This window comes from Aplidium turbinatum, chromosome 4 (assembly GCF_918807975.1).
Source record: "Aplidium turbinatum chromosome 4, kaAplTurb1.1, whole genome shotgun sequence".
In the NCBI taxonomy this organism is placed as follows: domain Eukaryota; kingdom Metazoa; phylum Chordata; class Ascidiacea; order Aplousobranchia; family Polyclinidae; genus Aplidium; species Aplidium turbinatum.
The window spans coordinates 28,591,207-28,602,656 of NC_137475.1; the positions used below are offsets into that span (position 1 = coordinate 28,591,207).

An 11,450-nucleotide genomic window follows, 5' to 3' on the forward strand; every position below is an offset into this window, starting at 1 on the left:
ACGACGGGGGCGGCTGGATTGTCCGTTGCTAGTTTTCAACACAAATGAGCGGTTTGCTATAATGTTAGCGAGAAAGCGAACAAGTTGTTTGTCAGGAATTTTTTGTAGGAGTTTAAGCACAAGGCCTTGGTGCCACACTGTGTCGTAAGCAGCCGTTAAGTCTACTAATATGACACCGGCTTTATTTCCCCTCTCGAAACTATCCTCTATGTCATAGAGGAGAGTCTATGTCATTGGTCAATTTAGTTGTTTGATCGGTTGTACAACGCCCATGGCGGAAGCCAGCTTGTTCTGCGGGAAGTTGCGGATCAATGACTGGTTCAAGGCGTGTCATAATGAGCCGCTCAAGAATCTTGTAGGAGACACAGAGGAGAGCATTAGGACGATAGCTCTTGGGGTCGTCCAACGGTTTTTTCAGTTTGGGTAGGGCAATCACGCTGGCCTTCCGCCATATCTTAGGAATTGTGTTGCGGTTGAGACAGATTGAATAAAAGTCTTTAAGCCAGGAAAGACATGTAGGGCCGCAGTGTTTTAAACACTCTGGTGGTATGTGATCGGGTCCTTGAGCTTTGCCACATTTCAGTTGTTGGATCGCGGTTTGCAGCTCTTGGGAAGAAAAAGGAGCTGACAAAACGCCATCAACACTCGGGGCACTCCAAAGTCTGCTACACTCCTGTTTTACTTTAAGTTCGTGTTTCTTGTCAGCACCAGGGAATTTTCCATTAGCTAGAAGTTGGTGGGCAATGCTGTTGGCTGATAGCCTACAGGGCAGGGTTTAAATGGTTTTGAACTGCGGCCAGTGAGACGGTTGAACGTCTTCCATGCCTTCCTGCTGGAGTGAGTAAAATCGATTGATTGAACTGTATCCTACCAACGCTTTAATCGCTTTTTGTCAAGACAGTTCATCAGGTTTGGGGCACTGACTGCAGCATATCTTCATTTGAGTCAGCGCTCAAAAAGGCATTGTAGTGTAAGTCACATTCCTTGCCCCAAGTGGGCATGAATTTGTGACGAACGCCACGAGGGACTGTCTTCTTAGCTACCCGAGAGAAGATATTGCAAAGGGCTCGGTAGGATGCGTTGATGTCGGCAGAGGCGGGTTGAGGAAGTTTCTTTATCTCTTTATCAACCTGTTGTGTAAACTTTTTCCAATTTGCCTTTTGAAAGTTCCACCTTTTAACTGTTGGATTTGTAGGGACGGGTGCGATGGGGTTTGCTGGGGTAATCAGTGATGGCCGGTGTTGTGATTTTGGAAATGGGTCGAGGATCATTCTCTGTGGTATTGGGCCAGCTAGATTGACAAAGGCCAGATCAGGGTTAGTTGTAGAGCACCACCTTTCGGAGCGGAAGCTGTTAGGCTGTTTGGGGTCAAACAGTAGCTGGACACTGCAGATTGATGCCCAGGATTCTAAAGCTAATCCGTCTTGGTTTGAGTGTTGATAGCCCCAGGTGGTACTGTGACAATTAAAATCTCCAGCATATATGCATGGCGCCAGAAACATGGAAAGAGAGGTTTGCTGAAGTTTAGCGAGAGGTGGTTTGCACAGATTAATTACTGTTGTACCATTGATTTCCGTTGCTGACCATTCCAATGCAGAACTAGGGTGGGAGGAGGACACTGGTTTCCATTTTATAGAATCTTTTACAAAAGTGGCAATACCGTGGATGTTACTACAAGTTTGTGCAGCCAATGTGTATCCGTGAGTTTTCAGAACAGCACTGTTGGTGGCGTGTGTCTCTTGTAGAAGAATAGCCATTACTTGGTTGGCCTTCACTATTTGTTCTAAGATGTCGAAGAAGAAGAAGTATAGCCTACCTCAATACGAAAAACGATTTGTTCTTGATTAAAGCATCTACATTCTACAATGATCGAAAAATACTTGAAACTTTTCACTCAAAAATTTATTCACTTTTAAGTTTATACATTTTTATTTTAAGAGCAAAAATGGGCCCCCCTCAAAAGTGAAAAAACGAAAAAGTAATTGTTTTTCCTTTACAATGTTATGCTAGGGGGTAAAGTTGCCCGACTCCTCCCTCTCGGAGCCCCTGGGTGTTAAGAGGAGAATATGAGTCATGGCCATGCAGAGATTTTGAAGTCAAGTAAGTTAATCTATATTTATTAGCAGTAGAAAAAGTTGTAAGAAAAGCTGTAAGCTATTAGCGTTAGAAACATTAGTTTTCAAGCGTAAGACATTTTTTTTTAAGGAAAAAGTGGCTTCAGGCTGTAGCCTTTGTAGCCGGGTAGCCACTTTAACAAGGAAAAATTCTGCCACTGCAATTGACTAAAATGCACTGGCAACCAATCATAAGCTACGTTTTCTATGACGTGGAAAAGAGCGAAAAGAAGATGATACAAAGCAAATCAAGCGATGGATTTTCTGTCAACTGGTTGGCTTAGGGGTTAGGGCTAGAAAGTAGTTATTTCATTGACGCGGGTTCGATTCCCACCACTGATATTGACCTTTTTTCTTCTGTAATTAACAAAGTTCAAAACAAGCATTAACTCTCTGGCTGAGTGCTAGAAAGGTCACAATTGGACGGTAGCTTCTTATAACATGTTCTGATTGGTTGGCGGTTGCATTGTAGTCATTCGCAGTGGCAGAATTTCTACTTGTTAACGTGGCTACCTTGTAGCCTCACCCTCCCTGGTTTGAAATAGGATACCAATCTGTTGTAAGCCTACACAATCAACTTCTACAGATGTAATGGTGTGGTTTGCATTTTTTTCGATCAATCTGCTACTAAAAATTCATTAGAAACACTAACACATGACGCAACCATCAGTGAAAAGCTTGAAAAAGTGGGGGGAAGAGAGGGCATAGTTAACTTTCCTCTTAAAATGAATGTTCTTTGATACGTTGTTACGCAGAGACTAAACAACTTTTGAGCTGCAAAGACCTACGCTTTAAAGCGCTTATGCAAATTAGGAGGAAACTTTGTTCCCATCACTTCAGATTTGAAGAGGTTAAATATCCGAGTTAAGTTCTGTTATATCATCATCGTCAGTATGTTCCGCTGCGTTGTGTTTTGGAAAGTAGCGTTCCGTGTGCCTTGCCTAGGCCTATTGAATAAAAATCAAAAGATTTGGAATCTAAAAAAACTTAACTTCATAGCCTTTAAGCTGCGATACCGTGGTAGGCCTAATTAATCAGTAGGCCTATAAGTTTTTGATAAGCCAAAGTTTAGCTTACAAAAGCTAAACTTGATTTTTCAAATAAACCTATTGATATTGCTGTATAATGTAGGCTATATGCGTTCCCTATGCTGCAACTACCAGACAAGTGGAAAATCAACAATTGATTTACCGCTTAAATGTATTCAGTGAATTTTTGAACTTTTCAATTTAGTTTTTTATGATCGTTTTACATTGAAATCCATCAGCAAGTCAGCAAACCGCCGTTAAAACTGTTTTACTATATTCTTAAGCAAACTCAATTATAATCGTTTTAGGCATTTCAGTTTAGAACATAAAATCGAAACAAACTCCACTACAGTTGAAATGTTTGCCTCTGTTTGAAAAGTCAGATGCAGTCGCTATCCGGTCTTGATTCTTTATTGTATGCTAATTGTGTAAATGCAAAGTTTTGTGGTTTGGCCTATGAAGGTGATTTGAATTTTGCATGGTCACAAAGTCACAGATTTACTTCATGATTAGCAATTCCAAAAAAGATTTAATTTTGAAGCAACACGTTTCAAGCCATGAAGATGACAAGGCAAAACTATTCAACTAAAGTAAAACTTTGTGAGGTTCATACCCAGCTGAAACCAATACTAGAAGTGAAAGTGTTTTATGCTTTATTTTAGATTGTTAAACTGGTAATAACTTCTTAACCATCAGCGGTAATCAAGCTACTAGATAGCCTTGTGATAACCTTGATTTCTAGTAAAGTCAAAAATGCCTAGCCTACTAATAAAGTTATCGAGGAAAGAGGTAAGCTATAGGCAGTGGCGTACGCAGGAATTCCTCAAGGGGGGCATTCGAAATTATTTTTGAATCGAAACGAAGTCGAACTGAAAAAACGCAAATTTGCTAATAATAACCAGCAGGCTAAGGCAAATTGTGTAAGATTAGCCAACCATAGTCAGCTTGTATTGACGATACCTAAATAGATTTCGTATAAAAAACATAAAAATGTGATATGACACTCGACGTCCGCACGTCGCATAAACTTATAATGTTTTACGTAGACGACGTAGTTAGCTTACTCAACCCAATGAACCACGCGCATTGAGGGTATAGGCTACGTTTAATGGCGTTTGCAGGATTTTCTTAGCCTATATTGGGGGAGAGGAGCGTTCGCAATAACTTGACACTTGTTTATCAAGAGTAGCCTAATTCACCTTTCTAGTCTAACCAAGGTTTAAGGTAGCGGAGGCTATCTGTTGGTGAAATATACAGTATACTCTCACAGTCTTTGAGTATCCCACTGTACTTTTTGGATTGAATTATTAGATATGTAAATACAAAAAGCATGATGGTGGGCCTAAACGGATAAGTAAAAGCTGTAACAGTTCGATTAACAGGCAATGTCTTCAGATTAAAGCATAAATCAAAGCTCTATGTGAAAGTTTAAATATCGACTGCGATTTATTACGGTACTTTGAACAAAAATTATCGCACTCTGAATATAGCCTAACGAAAAAAAGGCCTACCTTTCAGGGCTGTGAGAGCACCATCTCGCCCGCCCCCTTCCAACATTCACTAGTGGGCCTACGTTTTAGTAAAGATGCCTAAAATGTTTTTCAAACCATCGGTTGTGAATTCGGATCAAAAACATCAGACTGACTCCACTAACTGTTATGTCTCCATCTTTGACTACACAACAATGCAAAGGGCTATGGATTAAAATAAATTATAACTAGGGCGATTTTTTTGCAACCTAAAAAACTCAAAAAAGTGACTTCTTTTCAAAAAAGTAACCAAAAAGTAACTTTAATCAACGAAAAGAAGAAAGCGAAAGAAATAGCAGCAATTCAACATAAAAAGCATCTAAATTAGTTTCAATTGGTGCTGAAATTATAATTAGCCTACGCATAATTATGTAGGCTATAGGCTAATGTTTTACATTCTCTAGCAAGAAGTTTCTGTCAATCAAACACTTTAGCTGTTGCAAAGAAAACAAGTGGCTAATTGGCTAGTTAACACAATTTCTTTAATCGAAAAAATTACTTTACGTTTATGAAATTTCGGAAATACACGCGATATCAACAAGCATGGGTTTGTGCAAACCTAAAATCCGTACCATAGTAGAAGATATATTAAAAGTCTTGGCATTACATAGAATCTAAATTCATCTGTCCAGTAGCAATGAAAGATAAATAAATAGGGGAATTAGGCAAGAAAGTATGCAAAATAAAGTGACCTAACAAAGGAAAAGTAACTAAAAAAACAGAAAAGTAACCTAAAAGCACAAAAAGTGACTTTTAGTAACTTTATAACTTCTTATATTGACCACACAACCATGAACTTTTGGTTCTACATTTCTTTTGTTGATTAGTACAACCAAAAAAAAGTAACTTTAGTGACAAAAAAATCGCCCTAGTTATAACTTAATAACTAAAAGATTTTTATCATCATCATTTTCAGCCTGTGGTAGCCCACTGCTGAGCGAAGGCCTTCCCCTTTTCTTGCAAATGTAGTCGATTGTGTGTTTACCAGTTTGTTGTTCCACGTTCCACAAAAACTAGGTGAAAAATGACGCAGTGTTTGTATTGAAAAAAAAAAGACTTGGTTGAATGCCAAACAACTTACTTCAACAAGGTAGTTACAAAAACATTTGGCGACGTGGAGTTTCCTTCCGTATGCAAGTCCCCCCTCCTAAACAGTTTTTTAAGTTAAAAACTCATCACGAATGCTAAAGTATAACGCTTGATAATCCTGGTCAACGCTTCTGGATGCCATTATTCAATATCTACAACGTTTTACGAGCATTTAAATTAGGACAAGTCTTAAGGTATCAACCGTTGAAACACATTTTCCAAGAACGCGAAAGCGTAGGCTAGTATTATTTCTTCTGTAAATCCCAAAAAATGGCATATTGATTTAATGGTATTCATGATTTGAAATAGTCATTCTAAATGATGATCAACAATACAAGACCAATGGATGCAGCGTAAGCTACAAAATGTTGAGGTTTTGTAGCAGTATCATCACATTTTTTGTTTAAAATTGTCGAATAACGCTGCACCACTAAACTTAAATATGAGTGGGCCCCTAAGGAAAGATGTGCTCCCACTAACCGGCAATAGATTTGCTTCAAAAAGCAAAAATTGTTTCAAAACCAACAGGGGTTGGATGAAAACGTACTGCAAAAATAATACGTGGTGCTTTCTTCAAGTTTACGGGCCTTCTGAAAAGGTTCCAAGCCCTTGAAATAATCCAGGAAGCTGGTCGAAAAGTAGGCTACTGGCTGCTTCCTAGCCTCCCTGTCAACACTACTGGCTAGCCTACTTGGGTAGTTTACACATGACCGTTCAACTAGTTGCATTTATTTGTTTTATGAGTGAATTCGGGTGAAACCAGAGACTTCAAACTACAGCACAATCAATAGATCTTCGGTGGTCACTGTGATGAATTTTAGAGGAGTGAAAAACTGTTTAGGCTACTGCGTTCCTGGCAAGAAACAGAATATTTAAAAACAGAAAATATTGTTTTGTTTATAATGAGTGTTTTTGCTCATTCAACCATTACTTTTCAAGTTGCCGTAAACAAAATTGTGAACAGATGGTTAAACGATGGAAAACTGTTAAGGAAAAGTGCAGGAACCATTGATCGATTGTGTCAAATATTTAATTTCGAAATGTAAAGGTTTTTTTGGAAAACTTAATCATGGCAGTTTCACATGCTTGTAGAGGCCTTGAACTATTAACGCAGGTACAGCTAACAAAATTGACTGAGTGAAGTTTGCGCTTGTTAAAGTGTTGTCTGCAGTGCTGTATTCGAGGGTATACGGCGGTATACGCAGTATACTCTCTGCTTTTTCGAGCAACTAATAGTATACCCTCTGGTTTTCCAAAGAGAGTGCCTATGCTATCCTTACTGATTCTTGACAACTAGGCTACTAGATCCCAAATTTGTAAAGAGGATTAAGATGTAGATTCCTCTCGGCAGGCTGTTTGGAATGTATTTATGGAAAAATAAACAATGTTATATCTTTCGTCCAATTTTGATGTTGATAACTCATGTTATGGTAGAATAAAGATTATTATTTTGAAAGTTGTGTATTATTTATCATTTTTGCAAATCTGGCAGTATACCCTGTGCTTTTTTTACGAATACAGCACTGGTTGTCTGTAAATTATAACACCTATTATCGTCTTCTTCTTCTTTGTCTTCTTCTTTTTTTATTCTTCTTTTTTTTTTTTACTGGGGGCAAGGGTCAATCCTTTTACTACCTTAGGTTCAAGATGTTCCCGGACTACACTAGAAGGCTACTGGAGAGCAGCCAGTCTGTGGTTTCATCATGCAAGGCAAGCAGACTTTCCACTCCGTTAGGTGGCTTGAAGATGATACAAGTTGTTGTACTAAGCAACAAAGTAAGGTAAGAGTTATAGAAACAAACCTTAGCAGCACCGCTTGCAATTTGTAAGCTGACTATTTTGTAACTAAATTATATCAAGTAGCCTACATGTGAGTTTCGTTTAAACTTAGGTAGTAAAATAATTGACGAAAACGATTGAAATTTCTCACTTCAGTTTACAAAATTTTGTTGTCTGTTAGATTTAACCAAAAACGGGGGGAGAAGAACAAGCACCTTCTCGTGGTCCCTCCCGTCAGTACCATATCTTCAAGAAAAAAAAATATGCGAAGCGAAGCTTGTCATACTCGAGCAAATCAGGCCCAGGTTCAGCGCAGGGTGGATAGGGAAACGCCCTTCTCAGGGCGCGACAGCTCCTCTGTCGAAAAGTACCGACGACCCACCGTACTGCAGCTGAACACCGAGGGCATTACGGCCAGCAAGCTCAGCATCATCGAGTATCTGGCCACAAAACATCAGGCCCTCATCATTCTCCTCCAGGAGACCCACTGCACATCTGTGGATAAGTTGGTATTAGACAACTTCACACTCGCAGGCGCAACCATCAGCAGGAAACACGGCCTCGCCACGTTTGTCCATAAGCAACTGAGCTGGACGCCAATAGACCAGTCCAGTGCCCAATCGGAGATAGGGTGGCTATGCATAGACATATCAGGCTATCACATCATCAATGTCTATAAGCCACCACCCTCACGCTTAACACCAACAGCCATCCCAGTGTTCCCCCAACCCAGCCTCTATGCTGGCGATTTTAATTGCCACCACGTTGACTGGGGCTACAACACCACCAACATCGACGGAGAAAGCCTGGCCTCATGGTCAGCCAATAATAACCTCACCCTACTGCACGATCCCAAGGGTGCAGCGAGCTTCTTCTCCGGACGCTGGAACACTGGTACAAACCCCGATCTGGCTTTCCCAAGTGATGACCACGATAATTGTCAACCGGACAGACGTGTGCTAGAGAAGTTCCCCAGGTCCCAACATCGACCCTCGATTATCACGGCTCCAACGCTCATAATGCCTGTCCCGAGCAAGCCTGTTAAGCGATGGAACTTCAGAATGGCTAACTGGGAGTACTACAGCATCCTCACAAATGAAGCCACACAGTATCTCCCATCCCCTCACACCAACACCGTGGAAAAAGCCTATCAGGACTTTTGTGATGCAATAACATCAGCGGCAAAACAATCCATCCCCCGCGGCCGACGAAAGACCTACATACCGTGCTGGGATAAGGAGTGCGAAAGCCTCTACTCCGACTTCCTCCACGCCCCTCAGGGCAATGACACCAACAGCTCAGCCACAGCTCTGCTGGCAAGGCTGGACTCAAAGAGGAAGGAGCGCTGGACAGAAGCCGTTGAATCAATCGACTTCACGCACTCCAGCCGCATAGCATGGAGTACATTGAACAACCTAACTGGCAGATCACGTGCCTCTCGTCAACAATGTCCCGTTTCAGCAAATTCCATCGCCTCACAACTTGTGGAGAACGGGAAATACAAATCGAGAGACCGTGGATCAGATAGATCCGTCTTGCAAGAAATGACGGACCTCTGGAGGGTAACAACCCCAGACGGGGACAACATCTCGGGTGAGTTCACCCCGGAAGAATTTTCCGCCGCCCTCCAGCACATAAAGCCAGGTAAAGCTCCGGGCCCTGACCACCTTTGCTCGGAGCTGATACTCCATGCTGCTGCCTCCTTAAAGTCCTGGTTAAAAGACTTCCTTTCCTGCTGTTTGCGCCACCTGAGAATTCCCAGAATCTGGAGAAGAGCCGTTGTGGTTGCAGTTCCTAAGCCGAATAAGCCCCCAGGGGACCCGAAGAGCTACCGTCCAATCTCACTGCTCTGCATCCCCTTCAAGATCCTCGAGAGACTCATCTACGCCCGTGTCGAACCAATAATAGATCCGCAGCTCCCCCGTGAACAAGCTGGTTTCCGACACGGACGATCAACCGTAGATCAGGTCACACTTATGACCCAAGACATTGAGGACAGCTTCTCGGCTAAGAAGAAGGCTGGCGCCGTGTTTGTTGATCTCACGGCTGCCCATGATACCTTATGGCATAGCGGCCTTACCTGCAAGTTACTCCGTCTGCTCCCTGACAGACACAGGGTCCATATGATGATGGAATTTGTGCAAAACCGCAGTTTTACCCTCACAACCGGTAGCGGTCGTCAAAGCAGACTACGCCGACTTAAAAACGGCGTCCCACAGGGCTTAGTCTTGGCTCCTCTCCTGTTCAACATATACACCTACGACTTGCCCCCCACCATCTCCAGGAAATATGCTTACGCAGACGACCTGGCACTTCTGCACTCAGCAGGAAACTGACAGTCAGTGGAGAGAAACCTCAGCCAAGACATGCAAACATTATCAGCATACCTCCAGAAATGGAAGCTACAGCTCAGCAAGTCAAAGACAGTGTCGGCGGCCTTCCACCTTAACAATCGGGAGGCACAGCGTGAGATAAACATCAACATTGATGGGGAACGCCTGCCCTGTGCCGAACCTACATACCTCGGCATAACCCTGGACAGGTCACTCACGTACCGCCGGCACTTGAAGTCACTGCGCAAAAAACTATCTACACGCGTCGCACTTTTGAGGCGATTGGCGGGTTCCGGCTGGGGAGCTGGTGCTAAAACTCTTCGTACAGCTACCCTAGCCCTTGTTCATTCCACCGCTGAGTACTGCGCGCCGGTCTGGTGTCGTAGTTCTCACACCCACCAGATTGATACCGCCATCAACGACGCACTGCGTACTGTGACTGGATGTCTGCGTTCCACTCCAACGGACTGCCTACCTATCCTAGCAGACATCCAACCCGCTGAGCTACGCCGTAAAGGAGCCACGATTTCTCTCGCTCGTCGCGCTTTGGACCCCGACCATCTCCTCCATGCAACATTCAAGAGACCACCACCTATAAAGCAGCGGCTGAAATCAAGACGCCCCTTTGTGCCTGCCGCACAACAACTACTGAAGAACGCAGAAGAACTTGGTTTAAGTGCGGCACACTGGACGGACCATATGTGGAACACGGAGTGGCAAAATCACACCTTCACGCTCCGTGACTTCATACCCGACGCCGATCCTCGTCCACCAGGGATGTCCCTCGCAAGGCTTGCGTGGGTCAGGCTTAACCGCCTGCGAACTGGCGTCGGCCGCTTTCGTTCGGACATGCACAAGTGGGGCCTGGCTCCTTCATCAGAATGCGAGTGTGGTGCCACTGAACAGACCGCAGACCATGTCATCCACCACTGCCTAACCCACCGGCCTCCACACGGTGCGCATGGTCTGAGGGTCCTGGACGACGAGACTGCTGAGTGGCTGAAGATTTCCTGCCCTCCAATCTAGCCTGGAAAGATCGCTCATACGCCATCATCATCATCAACAAAAAATTACAAAGTACATAAAAATTAAACTTGTTTATTGCTTCTGTTGCCAAATTCAACAACTTGTCACACAGAGGATACTGACTAGAAAGTAGCAATTGTTTATTTCTATGTTCAACGACATGGTACTTACATTTAGAGACTACGGATACTAACACAGTGTTTTGTTTTACATTAAACAAACGTAAAACTAATGCAAATACAACTGCTCAGCAGAAAATTTATAATTAAGCAAATCTTTCGAACAACTGTTGTTGTCATATCAACAATGGCAACAAAGATATTCAAATCATTTGATCTATGCGCTTTCTTCATTATCTGATAATAAAAGCTTGAGTTCTTCTGGATTCTAGAATCTATTCAATAGAGTCTAAGCGCTTTACTCTATCACTGTGCTTCAACTGCTATCACTCTTATTTTCGTTGTTATGGAGCGACAGTAGGCTAATCGTAAGCTATTCTGTACATTTGAAAGAGCTTTCGCTTATTTTGGATCGGTGTGAAAATCTCCAGCC

General features: G+C 42.6%; 1 protein-coding gene across 1 annotated transcript; it reads right to left on the bottom strand.

Moving 5' to 3' along the window:
- Positions 1-211: 211 nt before the first annotated feature.
- Positions 212-1,757, bottom strand: LOC145769035 (uncharacterized). The gene is made up of 2 exons (XM_082580634.1): positions 925-1,757; positions 212-761 (listed from the first exon to the last, which is right to left on the bottom strand). Exons 1-2 carry the CDS (start codon positions 1,755-1,757, stop codon positions 212-214), a joined length of 1,383 nt encoding a protein of 460 aa, XP_082436760.1.
- Between the last annotated feature and the right edge of the window lie 9,693 nt (positions 1,758-11,450).